The sequence below is a fragment of the Triturus cristatus genome, chromosome 2_1 (assembly GCF_964204655.1).
Source record: "Triturus cristatus chromosome 2_1, aTriCri1.1, whole genome shotgun sequence".
NCBI classification, from domain to species: Eukaryota; Metazoa; Chordata; class Amphibia; order Caudata; family Salamandridae; genus Triturus; species Triturus cristatus.
The window spans coordinates 349,326,567-349,341,503 of NC_140581.1; the positions used below are offsets into that span (position 1 = coordinate 349,326,567).

The following is a 14,937-nucleotide window of genomic DNA, read 5'->3' on the forward strand; positions in this document are numbered from 1 at the left end:
TTTACTATCCTTCTTTACAAACATGAGGTCCCCTTGCTGTGCCTGTGTTGCTTTTGACCTCAAAGCAATGGCCCATGGATGGGGAAAATTAGAGCAGAGGCGACACCTTCGTTTGGGCGCCAGATAGTTGGCAGCAAGTGGGATGGGGCAAGATGGGAGCCCATTTGTTTAAAAAAGGGCAGAGGAAACAGCCCACTTAACAAAGCAGTAACTATTATTTGTGAAGCATGTGCAGCATCACCTGGGTCCAGGGACCCACAGGATCACAATTATGACTTTCCTTCTCTGAGCAAAAGTATGGGGGTTCAGTTTCATTGGCAGCATTACAGCAGAGTGCACTTTTGATGCAAAATGGGGGAAGAAACACATTAGAGTTATATTTTTTCTAAAAGGGAGGAAATGTGTCCTAACGCTGTGTGCTGCTGAATTTAGAACTGGGGAACTAGGTTCAAGTCCTAACATCAGCTCAATATTCTGGGATTCACTCCCCGTGTCTACAAAAATTATAAGAATGAACCTGACCTTGGACAATGTTTCTGGTGCTCATGTAAAGTGTTCTTGTGCCCTTGGGCTGAGCCCACTCCATAAAAAACTGATGCACAAATTTAAAAAAAGGGACAGAGAACCTACTTCAAGATTGGAGTGATGATCGGGCATGGCGGGTAATGGGTGAAAGTGGCGAAGGAGATAGAAAGCCACTTAGTGCCGCAGATATCATTAGTGCACTAGGTGCAGTTGCATTGGGGTGCAGGAGTGCAGTGGACTAACAACACCCAAATTATGGGGAGCACATTTTTTTGGTCAATTCCTGTTTTTGTTTGATGAGTTTTCTCTAGTCTATATCTCACAGTATTGTGGGAAAAGTATCTATAAAATGATCTCATAAGCTCCACCCCACTGCTCTTCCCTGCTTCTCCAGGTTTGAAGGGGAGGGCCTGACTTCAAAACCTTTTGCTGTGGGGGCTCAGAGCAAAAAAAGTTTGAAGACCTGTGCTGGAGGTTCTCATTCTGTAGGTGCTAGGTTATCAGTCCACATGCAAGCATAGGCTGTTTATGACATGCACAATTCATCTTACCATAGAAGAAATAAATAGATGACTGCAGAAAAGTAGAATTGGCTAACAGACCTGATTTGATAAGGTAAGATTTATAAAAAATGAATTAATTTAATATATGTTTTAAAAATATGTAAGATGTGTTTTTAACATCAAACCAAGTTAAAATAAATACAATTTATAATGTGTCATCCCTTTCAATTTAGCCGTTAATATCAGGAATATAGTGACCAAAGGCGTCGGAGACTGTACATTATGTGGACCAGCATGTCACTGCCACACTGACCATTTCACACCGGGTTCGCTGCCTCAGATAGAAGTGTCAACAGTCAGCGCTCTGTGTGATACAACGTCATTCACACATGAGGGGGACAAAGTGTCGACTCCATTAGAGGTAACCACCTATGAGGTGTTAAACAATTGTAATTGAAAATCTTCCTATTGAAATTTGACTGCATTGTTTAACATATATCTTGACCAGGAACCGTTAGAGGCATTATGACAGCCAGCACAACAATTTAAAACTGCTGTTTCTTGTATCGTAGGGTATTTTATGTTGAGTTGGAACATTTTATCAGGTTAGTGCCGCTTAATCTGTGACTCTGCAATACATCAATTGGTTCCATTGGATGGATTTAGTACCATTTCTTGCAACGCAGTGCAGCGCCCAAAGTTGTTGCGCTGCTTTGTGTGAAGGAGAGAGAGCAGCACAGCGCCATAACTCCTAAGATATGGTGCTGTTCTTCGGTTCCGCTGGGACACTAAAGGTTGCATGCACAAATGCGCACACCCCTTACACTAGTGTGTCTTCTCTTAAGAATAGGTTTTGTCCTGGAGTACACACTTCCAGTACAAAAACTATGCATTAATACTTTTCTAACTTTGTAATTGTGCTGTATAGTGCAGTGCCATTTCTGCTACAATATGATGCAGTTTGTCTCTCACCATCCACTGGCACCCTTTATGCAGCCTTGCGCCACACATGTCTAAAGTACGTCTAGCATGTTATCTAGAACAGTTTTTATACTGGAAGGATATTCTTGAATTATAAAATACTGAGCCTGATTCACAAAGGTAAATTAACAATTTTGAGTAAGTTTACTATTTTTTTCAATTCACAAAGCAATTTTACAAATTGTATCTTTAGGACTGCATATCTTTTTATGTGTGCAGTCTCTGTCATGAATGCTGAGAACCCGCAGTCGTAAAGATACTATTCGTAAAATTCCTTTGTGAATTGCAAAAATTTGTAAACGTACACAAAAAATGTATGTTTAGCTTTGTGACTTAGTCGCTTTATGCGTAGACATACTCCCAAGATTTCCAAGTTTGGATGTGTGCTGTCCTTAACAGCAAACATGCAAAGTTTGAAAAGTTCCGAAAAAAGAAAACCTTCTCCAGCGTTATGACTGTTTCGGAGAAGCATACACTTTTGCCACAATGCTAGTATACCATCCTTTTTGTAGCTAGGGTTCTGCATTGAAAAACATAGATAGGTACATAGGAATGCCCATGTATCACCCATGCAATGCCCCTTTGATGCAATTTAGTACACAGTAGCATCAGGTTCAGACTGGCCACTAGGCGTTTCATTCTAAACAATCAATACAAAAACAAATGGCTTTAAAGTATGCTTCAAGCCTCTGTCATGGTATGTGTCACTTTGTACCTGCACAAAGGTTTGATAAATGTGGCCCTAACATTTTTTAAAGACATATATAATATTTGCTGCTGCATAGAGGCTGATATGAATTTGGGTCAAAAGTTCTTACGTTGACAAGAGAGGAGCAGGTTGCCACCTTTTTTGGAAGAATCAGCCAACTACACCAGGCCAGCAGTTTTTCACAGTCAAGTCTCCGAAAAGAGAAGTTGGCTTTGAAAAACAAAAATGCAATTTCCCTAGCACGCTGGAGGTTTTCTTCTAGGGATTGGATCAATAAAGCATTTGTTATGCCCTGGGCCATCATGGTGCACATGGTTTTTCTGAGCATGAAACATACTGATAGTTATTATGTTGAAAGGACCACTTTAAGGTGCCTCATCTAACACGATTCTTACAGACTGGTTATGAGAGAGAAAGACTGTTTCTACTACTGGAGATGGCTCGGACTACAAATTCAGGCAAGCTGTTGGGTCCTAATCCTATAAATGTGGTGGAGATATCAATATTTGCGAGGGCAGGGCATCTGACAATGTTTGGTGACTGCTCCATTATGATCTAATGCCAAACAAGGCCATATCAGTTTAAGCATAGAGAGGATTTTCGTTGGGCGGATTTATTTGTAGTAAAATATATATTTTACTATTGTTGAAGTCTTTTGAAGACCTCAAAGGACGTTCTATCAAAATGACTTTAAGTTGGAAGACAGCACAACAAGTGACATCACACTGCTTTGGTTAGTAAAATCACAGGAAGCAGATATAATAAGCATTTGCAATGCAATAGGTCTCGTATTACTGATAGTTTGAGGAATTGGCGTTGGAAACAATAGTGCAACGCCAATAGCTCATGCTTTCAGTAATGCAAGACCTAGTGCATTGTAAAATGCTTGTGTAGTGAGCCAGGAACCAGCATTGTATGTCTCAGTGCAGTACCGTAAGCTGCTTCTAGAGGTCACTAGTGAGCAAGGCACAAGCATTTTATGTCTCTGTGCTGGACCGCAAGCTGCTCCTAGAGGTCCCTAGTGAGCGAGGCACCAGCACTGCATGTCTAGGTGCAGTACCACAAGCTCTCCTAAACGTCCGTAGTGAGTAAGGCACCAGCACTGCATGTCGTGGTGCAGTACCACAAGCTGCTACTAGAGGTCTCTAGTGAGCAAGGCAGCAGCACTGCATGTCCAGGTGCAGTACCGCAAACTGCTTCTAGAGGTCCCTAGTGAGCAAGGCACCAGCACTGTGGACCTCTTTTGGTCACAAATGGTACTGCATCCTGCAGAAGATATGGTAAATCCACCCTACCCATAATGCATTGCTTGCAAGACAGTACTACGAGTACATTCAAATAGCTATGTCCATGTATACAATGAATAGCTTTGAAATCTGACAAAATAATTATTGCCTTATTATTTTCGTATTAGGTTGTACTCTGTGTGGAACTGATGAAGGGAAATTTATAGACAGTCTCATATACATGTGAGAGGTTCTAGTGAGCAAAGTAACCACTGCCAGCCTAGCTTAGTACCATGTGTGGGTCTTGCCTGAAGCCTTTTAAGAAAATTGTGCCTTGAGGCTGTAATTAAAACCTAGAGAGTAACACATGTAGCAAGGGGTGTCCTCATGGGAGGTTGTCCTCATGGGAGGTTACAGAAGGGACAAGGCGGTACTAAGGAGGGACTACTAAGCCTATTGACCAATGAAAAGCTGCCAAAGGACAGGGACAGGAGCCAATAAAAAAGATGGGTGGGAAGTGGGCGGAGCTTTATGCACATATCCTGAATACAGCATGTCTCGAAGAGACAGCACAAGCGCTTCCCAGGCGAGACTAAAAAGAAGGAGTAAAATTAATAAATAAGTACAATATCTCAGAGAAATAAATGGAGAGAGGCACCAAAGTTTGAAGTGAGAGTAGTGGGTTCCTAGTTTCAACTCAGTGACACATATATAAGGCCCATGACATTTATTGTGCAGCGGAATGACTGGTGGTCAGTTTTTAGCTGGTAATGGCAGTTGGGGGTGGTGAAAATAATTGTGAATGTCTTTGGTCCAGTGAGTAATAGATACTCAGATGAAACAACATCTTAAAACCTATGGTTTGGTTTGAAGTTTAGTGGCAACTGAAAGTCCTTTGTTTTGTTCAGGAAGTACTACATTTAGTGGGCAAAGTTCAGGAACAATGTCCTTTATGATATGGATAGTATGGTGGAGGTAATACTGCTAGTGGTTCTCCACCACTGCATCACAGAGGATTTTCCATCACCATCGCCATCCAGTTGGAGTAGGGACACTTAGGATGTTACAGAGACCCGATTCGAATGTAAATTGTGTCTATAAACCAAGCATGCATGTAGGCTCCTTATGCCAGCTTACATATTGAGAGCAGTCACCCTGTCGGTAATTGCCAGGCTACATTTTCATCCAAAGATTCTGAGGTTTAGGGAGTTCAGGGTTTTTACAGCATAGGGACATAAACACCACCTGGGCACTGGTTATGTATGTACTTCTTTCCACTTCACTGAAAAGAAGGCACTGATTCTAATTGAAAAAATACATTTGTATCAAACCACGTTTTAAACTGAAACACCTTATTTTTCCAACAGTTGGAATGTATAAAAGGATTGCCTTCAAAAACTCCTAATGATCCAAAATCAACAGCTATCAAGAAACTGCAGCCACTCAAGAATGGCCTGCGCAAACCCAAGGCAGTGGTGGTAGTAGCTAACCTGGAAGAAATGAAGCCATGTTTCCCTGACTCCTGGTCAAAGTGCTGCTGCCGTTGTTGTGGAGATGCATTTTGGAATTCCCTCCTTGGACGGACCTTTCAATTATCGAGGAAACTGGCTTTCAAACTTGTTCAAAATGGAATATATAACAACGTGGTCTTTGTTGTTATTCTGGTGAGCACAGTAACTCTGGTAAGTTTGTTTTTAATTGTATGTGATATGCTGGTTTGCCTCGTACTGAAATGTTCTCATTCACATGTAAATTACAGATATGACCCCTATGGATAGCCTGAGGATATGTACTGTACTGTATTGAGCTGTACTGTAGCTTCACAAACATTACCCCCCATTATTCACGAGTATACAGTGCTACACTCAATTCACATTTAGAAGTTCTTATGCCTGAAAAATTGCACAAATTCTTACAAAGATGAGAACCTAACACCCACGCACATCTCAGTGGGACAGATTTGTATAGGTATAGGCCATAAACATATGTTTAAGGAAGGAAATAAAAACATTTTCACCATCCTGGAATTCATGTATGTGTATTTTGGAGACTGAGAGGTGTCTCGGACAAGACTCCTGACAGTAGAGAATGTTTTGGTTAAGGTCGAAGTTAGGTGTCTATGTGTCTTGGTCCACGCTGTGCTGCCTCCTGGGCCTACTCCACAGCTCACTACATGTGGTCCCCAGCCGAAGAAATAACAGCACCTAGAATGTTTAAAACAGACCTGCAATGCATGGAGCATCAAATACATATTAAAAAAAACATTTTAGTTTCTGTAAACGGCGGTTGTCACTATGGGCCTCATTGCAAGAAGCCTAGAATAGCATCACAAGGGGCCAGATGTACGACCATTCACTTTTACGAGTCACAAATTGCGTCGAATTGCGACTCGCAAAAGTGCATGTACAACAGTGTCTCAGACACTGTTTGCGATTCCCAATGGGGCCACAAATTGCATGCCTCATTAACATTACAAGGCAAGCGCAATTTGCTACCTCATTGGGAATGGCTACAACTCCCTGGAATGGTGGCCTGCTGGGGTTAGCAGACCACGATATCTGTGTTTGCTTTTTCAATAATGCAGTTTCTGTTTTTTTAAATGCAGCCCGTTTTCCTTCAAAGAAACCGGAATGCATTTAAAAAAAAAAATGAAACTTTTCAGTTTAATTTTTTAAGGAAATACTGCCTGCTTTTAAAAAACATTTTCGCACACACTCACAAAGGGGAAGGGGCACCCCTTCCCATTTGCGAGTCGTTTACCACCTACTTAAAGTAGGTGGTAAACGCCCCTTCCCAGTAGCAGATGTTGCAAATGTTATTTTGCGAGTCAGTGACTTGCAAAATAGCGTTTGTACATGCCAGGACCCTTTTTTGCAGTCGCAAACGGGACAATCGCTCAATTGCAAGCGCAAATAAGGGTCGTACATCTGGCCCAAGATCTTTATGTTTCTGCTCCCACTGAAACTGTGAATGACTGGGCAGAAGCACAGATCCACCTCTCTCCGTATGATCTCTCTGGCCATACCCTGCTATGGCCTCCCATCACTTATCAATCCCTTCTCCTCGAGTACCTTCCAGCAGGAACCATTTGCCACCTGCTGAAATTGGAAATGAGTGAGGCACGAGTCCCACAATAGTTGCGGGAATCAGTAATGGCATGCAGATAAAAGCCTAGTATTCCCAAGTCTGCATCCTAGTCCCCATTCTAGGGTTAACTACTTTTAATGCCTGTTATTTGGTGCAAGACATTAGCTTGATTCCCCTCTCCAAATGTAATGGCTCACTCATAATGAGGACTTGTTTAATATACTTCTCAAAATTTTTAGTTAAGAGGGAGCTTGAGATTCAGTTGTTTAGGAAGGCACGCACATTGATGTCAATGAATATTCTATTTATATGGAGGGTGGGGAAGGTGGTAGTGGTGGTTGACCCCATTAATGTCTGTGGTAGGCACTGTGCCTGTTTTGAGGGTGATTATGAGTTGAAGGACGGTGACACCCTTGGGTAAGAGAATGAGTTGAGAGTTATGATACAGTAGGGAACTGATTGCAGGGAATTCACCTTTTCTGCTTGGGCATCTAAGATTGTTCACCTATTTCTGGACCCTTCTTTTGCTGTTCTTAAAACTCTGTGTACAGTAACCCCTACTAAACAAGAGTAAAGTGCCTGTGCTCCCCCTATAAACATGCCGAAATTGACTTAACCCTGATTGGTAATATTTACTTTCCTATAAGGCTATAGTATATGATTTAGAAATACACCTCTGGTGTGAAAAGTTCCGTGCCACCTGCAAAGTGCGGCACCTCCTGTACCATCCTCTACAGTGATGAGAAAAACATGGCTTCTGGCTTACCCTATGTAGCCAGACAGCAGCACTTTCAACCCTGTTGCACTGACCTGTAAAGATAGCCCTTAGACAAATAGAAAAACCTGATTTTAAAGATTAAATAAGTCACCTTTAAGGACACCTTGCTGTTTACAAGGTAGGGTGCATAATATTCAAGAGTGAAAGAAATGTGACATTAGCAATGGTATGTGTCCCCAGTGACTAAGCCCAAAACGACATTGTCAATACATTGTCACTACTCAGGTTGTAACTATCACATAGAAAAGGTCAAATTATAGATTACATACCTTATTCCATGAATATTGACCTGTACCAGCTGTAGACTCTCTTCAAAGATTTAAGACCTATTTTTATATTTAATAAAGATCAAATTGTAGCACGTTGGGCTCCACCCATTTAGTCCGCTATGATTTTTCACATTTGTTGTATTTGCGACTCGCAATTTGTGATTCGCTAATTAGAATGCAAAACAGTGTCTCAGACACTGTTTGTGATTCCTAATTGAGTCGGAAATTCCATGCCTCATTAATATTAATGAGGCAGGTTGCAATTTGTGTCCCCATTAGGAATGGCTACTACTCACAGGGATGGTGGCCTGCTGGGGTCAGCAGACCACCATGTCTGTGACTGCTTTTTTAATAAAGCAGTTCTTTTTTTTTTAATGCAGCCCACTTTTCTTAAAGGAAAACGGGATGCATTTAAAAAAGAAAAATCCCTGCCTGCTCTTAAAAAATATTTTCCCACATACTCACAAAGGGGATGGGGTCCCTTGGGACCCCTTCCCCTTTGCGAGTGGTTTACCACCTACTTGAAGTAAGTGGTAAACTGCGAGTGTTTTGCGGCCACAAATGTGGTCGCAAAACATTAGTCCATAGCATGTTGACCCGCTATTAGAAAGGGATGCCCTCTTCCTAATAGCGAGAGTCGCAAATGCGTGATTTGGGAGCTGCCTTCAGACGGGATGTGAAAGATTCCCCCACCAGCAGCATGCCCTGGGGCCAAACATAAGGATGTCCCTTTTTCTCCATTCCCTGGGAGTGAAAGCAGCATTGAATGGATGTGTTACCTGCCCCGGGGACAATGCTTGTGTGTGGGTGGGGGCAGGTTGTGCTAGCCATACAACTCCCTGCTCACAAGCAACAAAGGCAGGTAATATTGCCAAGCTCTTCCTGCAGGCAAGAGCACAAGAAGTACTTGTTCCAGCTGCATGGAAGCAAGATGAAAAATGCCGGCCGCCGCGACACAGTCCAGGAGGGGCACATATCCTCAGAAGCTAGCGAGGATGAAGCGGCCTTGTGGCCCCCCCAACAAATCTCACCAGCATGGGGGTGTCACAGTTGTACAGGGACACCCAAGATAAAAACAAAAGGAATGAACGGGTAACTAGCACAAAATCGCATTGAACAAAGAACAGCGGGCAAACCCAATATTCGGATATTCACAAACATGGGCAAAGAGCATCCTTTAATGTTCTGCAGGAGCCTGAATTTACATTTCATGCTTGTTTGTCAGCCCCAAAATGGGGAGGGGCACCACCAACAAGCTTCAAACATGTTTTGGGGTCTACAAGAGGTGGAGCAGCCCCCAACCCAGATATATTACCAAATTACCCTAAGTCTCCTGGGGCCTTATGCACATGGCTCCAGGGGAGTTTCCCCACCATGTTAAGCACTCATAAAGTCTGTACCTTTGTACAGAGTCTCTGGATTGTAGATATCACTTGTGGTTGGTTCTGTGATTGCAATAGCATTCTAATAGTAGTAAAAATAAATAAAATGTTGATCTTGACAATTTAAAATTTACAAGTACAATGAATGCTTGTCGCTATTGATATTGTTGTCATCAACATAAATTATCTTCTATAATGACTTGTAGTTATTGTTATTAGTGAGGTGGTACCCTGACAAAGCCAGTAGGCCTGCCATATACATACTGATAACCCTTATGTTGTGATATTGCATTTGGTATAGGTGGGGGTATTATGATTAGGATTATAGGGTTCAGGAAACTGATATGTGATATGAAGGTGGCACCAAGGATATTTGCATCTATCTAATGTACATATGTGTAACATAATGCGTAGTATTTAGTAGAACCCCTTTCAGAGGGCAGTTGGGCTAGCAGATGTTACTGGGCCCAAATGGAGAGGTTGTGGCCTTTTAGTACTGCTGTCCCAACTGGAACCCAACCTACTATGGATCTAGAGTAAATGGGCGAAGTACTACCCCTTTCAGCACTTGACTCGTGGTCGAAGCATGGGTTGAGCAGACCAAGGCTCATCAAGAGGGAAGCTCAAGACAGTAGTGTAAAATGGTTATCTTGCCTATCTGAAAAAAAGTTGTATTTTAATGTGATCCCACAAAGCAAAGAGTCGACACACTAAATAATCCCAACAGTCTCTCAGGATCAGTGTGCTAGTTTTAATATCCATAATACTAACACCCCTCTGTCTCTAGTTTTCGTAAGTTCTCAGCATATCGCAGTAGGTGATTTTCAGCGTTTAATCTCAAGAACCAATCACTACAGAGCCGATGCAGCCATCATGGTTGTGGACAGATTCCATGTCCTAAGGGTCCTATCCTATAACTCTGGCATGACACCTGACACAGCCTTCTCCACCTATGGTGACAGGCAGTGTGGAATAAGAGGAGCAAATGTGCAGCATCTTAAGAGGAAATGATTCTGGTTGCTTTCAAATAAACAGCAAGGTTTAGCTCTACATGCTCTTTGCAGCCCAATGTGGGTCAGTAAGAGCCATAGGCCCAGTGCAGCCACATATGAATAATAACAATGTGTGGTCAGTCATAATGTTATTGCTTATACTTATTCACAGGTAAAATTCAACGTAAGAGCTTTTTAAATCAAAATGCACCTCCACATTAAACATTGAATAAAAACCTCCCAGTTTTTATTGAGGTTTGAGAGATGTCCCTTTCATTCACAGTGCTGCTATCAGCTCTGCCATTTCTCTCATCATGAGTTCACTTGCAATGGACCCAACACTTGCAGAAATGGCATTGAGGCATCCTATTTAGTGTGGTCACTCCTGATAGTGTCCATTCTGTTCTGGTATGACATGTCAACGAAGGTTTTCCCTCGCAGCTAAAGTTTAGAAATGTCAACCAGTCTCTACGAGAAAAATGCCAGCAGCTGGTATTAATTAGTTATGTCATTTATGAAGATAATGCGCATTTGGAGGAAGGGGCATTGTCTTTGGAAATTAAGTAAGTGGCATGGCAGACCTACTGCTAGCCTTTTATTCCCCAAAACATTAAGGGAAGTTCTCTAACAACAAAATGGTCCCTTTTAAATTCAGTTGACTACCCACAACTGGGAGGATGGAGGTGTTGCCTCTGCCGCACCAGCTATATAGTGCTCAGCCTGTCAATCTCCAGTGGCTTTCTGTTATTAAAGGATCTATTTTCGAAGCCATTTGCTAATGCCACAAAGCATTATTCAACAAGGACACATGCAGTCGTAGAATTAGCTCCCTTCTCTCCCTTTGCTTTCTGCCATCTGATTAGCATTCCAAAAATACAGAAGGTTCCATCTGCTGCTTTAGAGCTCAATACTGGAATCAGCTCCTTCCTTCATTAAACCACAACCAAATCATCTTTCTTTTTGTAAACAGCTCAAGACTTGTCTTTTTCCTTTTCATGGGTGTTTCATAAGTGGTTGTTTCTGAACTTCAGCTAGAGGACAACTTTTGATTCACAGCGTGCCCTTTAAATATTAGCCACGCTTAAAATGATACCCAACGTATTTATTTGATGTATTCTAGCTAGTCATGGTGTTTGCTTCTTGAGTTTTGACTTGCCTTGGAAAAAGAGAGAGTGGAAACACATAGACATTGTCTTCATGAAGAGGTCATGGTAGGGTCCAATACTTACTTTCTTTGAATTACATAATGATTTCTTGCTGAAGTTTTACTGTTTGTTCCAATAGTAACATAGACAGCAGACAGATGTCCACCAGGAAATAATATCAAATAGCACAAAAATGTAAAAGTCGCCAATGCACAATAAATCTTCTATGAGAAAGTCCCTATGGCAAGACCAATTCATGTAGTGTCATTTTTATGTTTGTAAATGCTCATTTGAAATTGTATAATAGACATTTGAACATCAGAAGTAGCCACAACTGTAGTTTAATGCAATTGAGTCTTTAGTGATAAATTTGAAGTGGCAAACAGCAGACTGGACTTCTCAGTTCTGCACCACAAACAAACTGCGTAAGGATTGAACCTGATATCTCGGAGGGACAAACTAAAACAACAGTAGCACAACGAGGCATGACATAAGAACTGCTGAAAAATGCATAATAGAGGAAACACTTGATAGTTGGGTTTGGAGTTCTCTTGATTCCAAACAGACAATGGGCTAAGCATTACAATTGAGGACATTTTATAGGCAAACTGGCTAAACTCCTGTGCTAAAATGAAAATGTACTATATTTTAATTCAAGAATAGGTGGGAAAAAATGTAATTTACCTGACTCCTAGTCAACGCATTTAAAATATGAATCTAGTACTTGATCTACCCATTTCTTTTTACCATTGTAATGAAGATTATAGCCAGAGGTTAGCACATATTGGGTTCACAAAAACCCATCAACATTTTACAATTGACTGAAAGTCACAATCAAATGTCAATTTATTTGTGGATAATGAAGACAGAACAATAACCCGAAATAAACATATTCACCATTTCAGATAGAGTGAAGATTTTCTTTGACATACCCAAAAATGAATCATTGTACATCTCGATTTCAAAAGTCATCATCTCAGATATACACAAAATTACACCAATCCTATTATCAAAGTCATTGGTCCCCACCTAGAACATCTTTTGGCCAGATTGACCAAGGTAAATATACACATGTATAGTTCATATGTAATGTCTGATTGATGCTAAAAGTGGCAAACAATAAAAGCATAATAGAATATTTACATTCATTCACATTTTCCATTGTTTTTCAAATTTCACAATTTTTAACATCAAATATAGATGATTTCCTTGTAGCTTATTTCAGCCAAACAATCAATATTAAACAATTAATTTAAAACTTCTTGATTTAAAATTATCTACATGATGACTGATATTTATCTTAATAAATACCTCTTATTTAACACTACCTCTCATACATTTTAGATTAATAAATATTATAGAAAAATTCTTCTAACATATTACATATTTTTATATTTTCAGATGTCAATATGTATTCTAACATGGGTAATATGTGAGAAATATTCAGTTTCTTCACTGTGAGTATTAGCCCAATTTTTCCATCAGAATGCAAAATGGTGCAAAAAAGATATGGTGCTGTAAAGTTAAGTGTTCCTTCTTACACAATAGCATGACATAGATGTCTTCTTTTCACTGCTCATGGATGACAAAAACTGATAGGAGGATTGTTCACCCCCTAGTGCAGTGGGCCATGAGAACGCAAAGCTCCCTTCTCCTGATGGCTCTCGATAAGGTGTAAAACCTAATGAAGAAAAAGAAGGCTACACAGCACAAGCAGGAAAGACACAAGAAAGGGGAATACCCTCTGCCCCCATTGGTGAACAACCATCCCAGAAGAAGGCGGAAGTGCCAATGTATTCACCCAAGACATTTCGGAAGAAGGGGAGATAGAGGCAAGATAATCCAGGAGTATTTCACTCCCCTGGGGAAAAAAATCTTACCAGAAAGCCCCTCGAGCAGAAGCTGCCCTCGGTGGAAACGATGGTGGGAGATCTCTCAGTGATAGCGCTGTCACCTTGGGCCCAATATGGGAAGAAATACCCACCTACAATCGAGCGCAAAAGTCAGTTCCAGATCTCTTGCAACAAGCAGGATCTCCACCTAAAAAGCCACAAACTAGTTGATTACAGCAGGACACCAGTCCACCCAAATGATATCAACCATTATCTCCAATTGTAGTTTTAAAGAGTTGGGAAGAGCCTCCTATGATAACAACCGGGTCCCCAGCGACAAGTTGGAAAACAAACAAGGAAGCTCAATCAAAAGAACCTGAGAGGTTCTCCTGGGCAAACTGACTCACTCAAGAAGTACTAGAGGAAGTCCTCAACCACGAGAGGGTGACGGTCCAAGAGAATGCTAATGCCCAACATGACTCTCTTGAGGAAAATTTCAAGAAGTGCCCTCCAACTCTGCAACAATTATCAGGAATAACCCCAGCAGAGACACCACCCTTGTCAGAACGGGAGCCTCTAAACAAACTCTTATTGCCATTACTAATGCAACAATACTAAACACAGATAAACTCGATATCCAAATTTAAATTTTTAAAACACTGGCAGCTGTCTCAGTGGCAACAGATATTAAGTTAGACAAGATAAATTCACTAATCAAGAGAGCACAGGCCCAGTTGGAAGCAAAGGCTGAAGTAGCAATACAGGCCTGTCAATTCAGCCTCTTTTTGGACAAACTCACGGAGCTGCTAGGAATTATGTCTTCAATGATAGTGGAAATAAAACACGAAATGGAACAAATAAAATGTCAAGATGCAAACTCATGGGCCCGATCAACCGAACAAAGTGACAATCCATAATAGGAAGAGCACTGAACAGCGGTCAACCGTAACAGTGGAAAGCAAAATCTTGCACAATAGTATGGAAGCAGGACCCCTTTTCACAGTCCTATCAAGGAAGAACAAAAAACATCTAAGAAAAATGGGCAACAAACAAGCTATGAGTCAGTCCAGCAAAGGCTCCCCCAGCCATAAATGCTATAGTTCCAGAACAGTTCGAGGGCACGACAACAAAAAGCCACTTTCAAAGGGGGGGGTGAGACAGAGAGGGCTCCCCTCGAGACTCAATCAACCAACAAAAGTGCCACCGAAAAGGCAGCTGCAGTCACATGGGCACCAGAAGACAAACATCACGGGCAGCAAGAAACAGGGCTGCAAGAAAATATAACAGTTAACACCTTGTGAAAAATACTAGGGCTGGACCAGGCATCTCAGAAAACTAGTTGCAAAGGACTGGCTTAAAAGGGAAGCACACTAGGGGGCACTCACCTGCCAGAAATGAAAGATGCTATCCCATGGGGACTAAACCCGTGGTAGCCTCGTGTATGATAATTAGGTGAACCAAGAGCACCAACCTTCACCGAAGCCAAGGCCTAGGCCCAGGCAGAAAGC

At 41.4% G+C, this 14,937-nt stretch overlaps 1 protein-coding gene across 1 annotated transcript in view; it reads left to right on the forward strand.

Moving 5' to 3' along the window:
* The window catches only part of LOC146864181 (sodium channel protein type 2 subunit alpha-like), an 869,020-nt gene that overhangs the window by 237,321 nt on the left and 616,762 nt on the right, over nucleotides 1-14,937 (forward strand). The window contains exons 8-9 of the mRNA XM_085638959.1: nucleotides 1,262-1,449; nucleotides 5,312-5,626. Of these exons, the coding sequence (XP_085495085.1) occupies nucleotides 1,262-1,449; nucleotides 5,312-5,626 (503 nt within the window). The remainder of the gene's footprint in view (nucleotides 1-1,261; nucleotides 1,450-5,311; nucleotides 5,627-14,937) is intronic.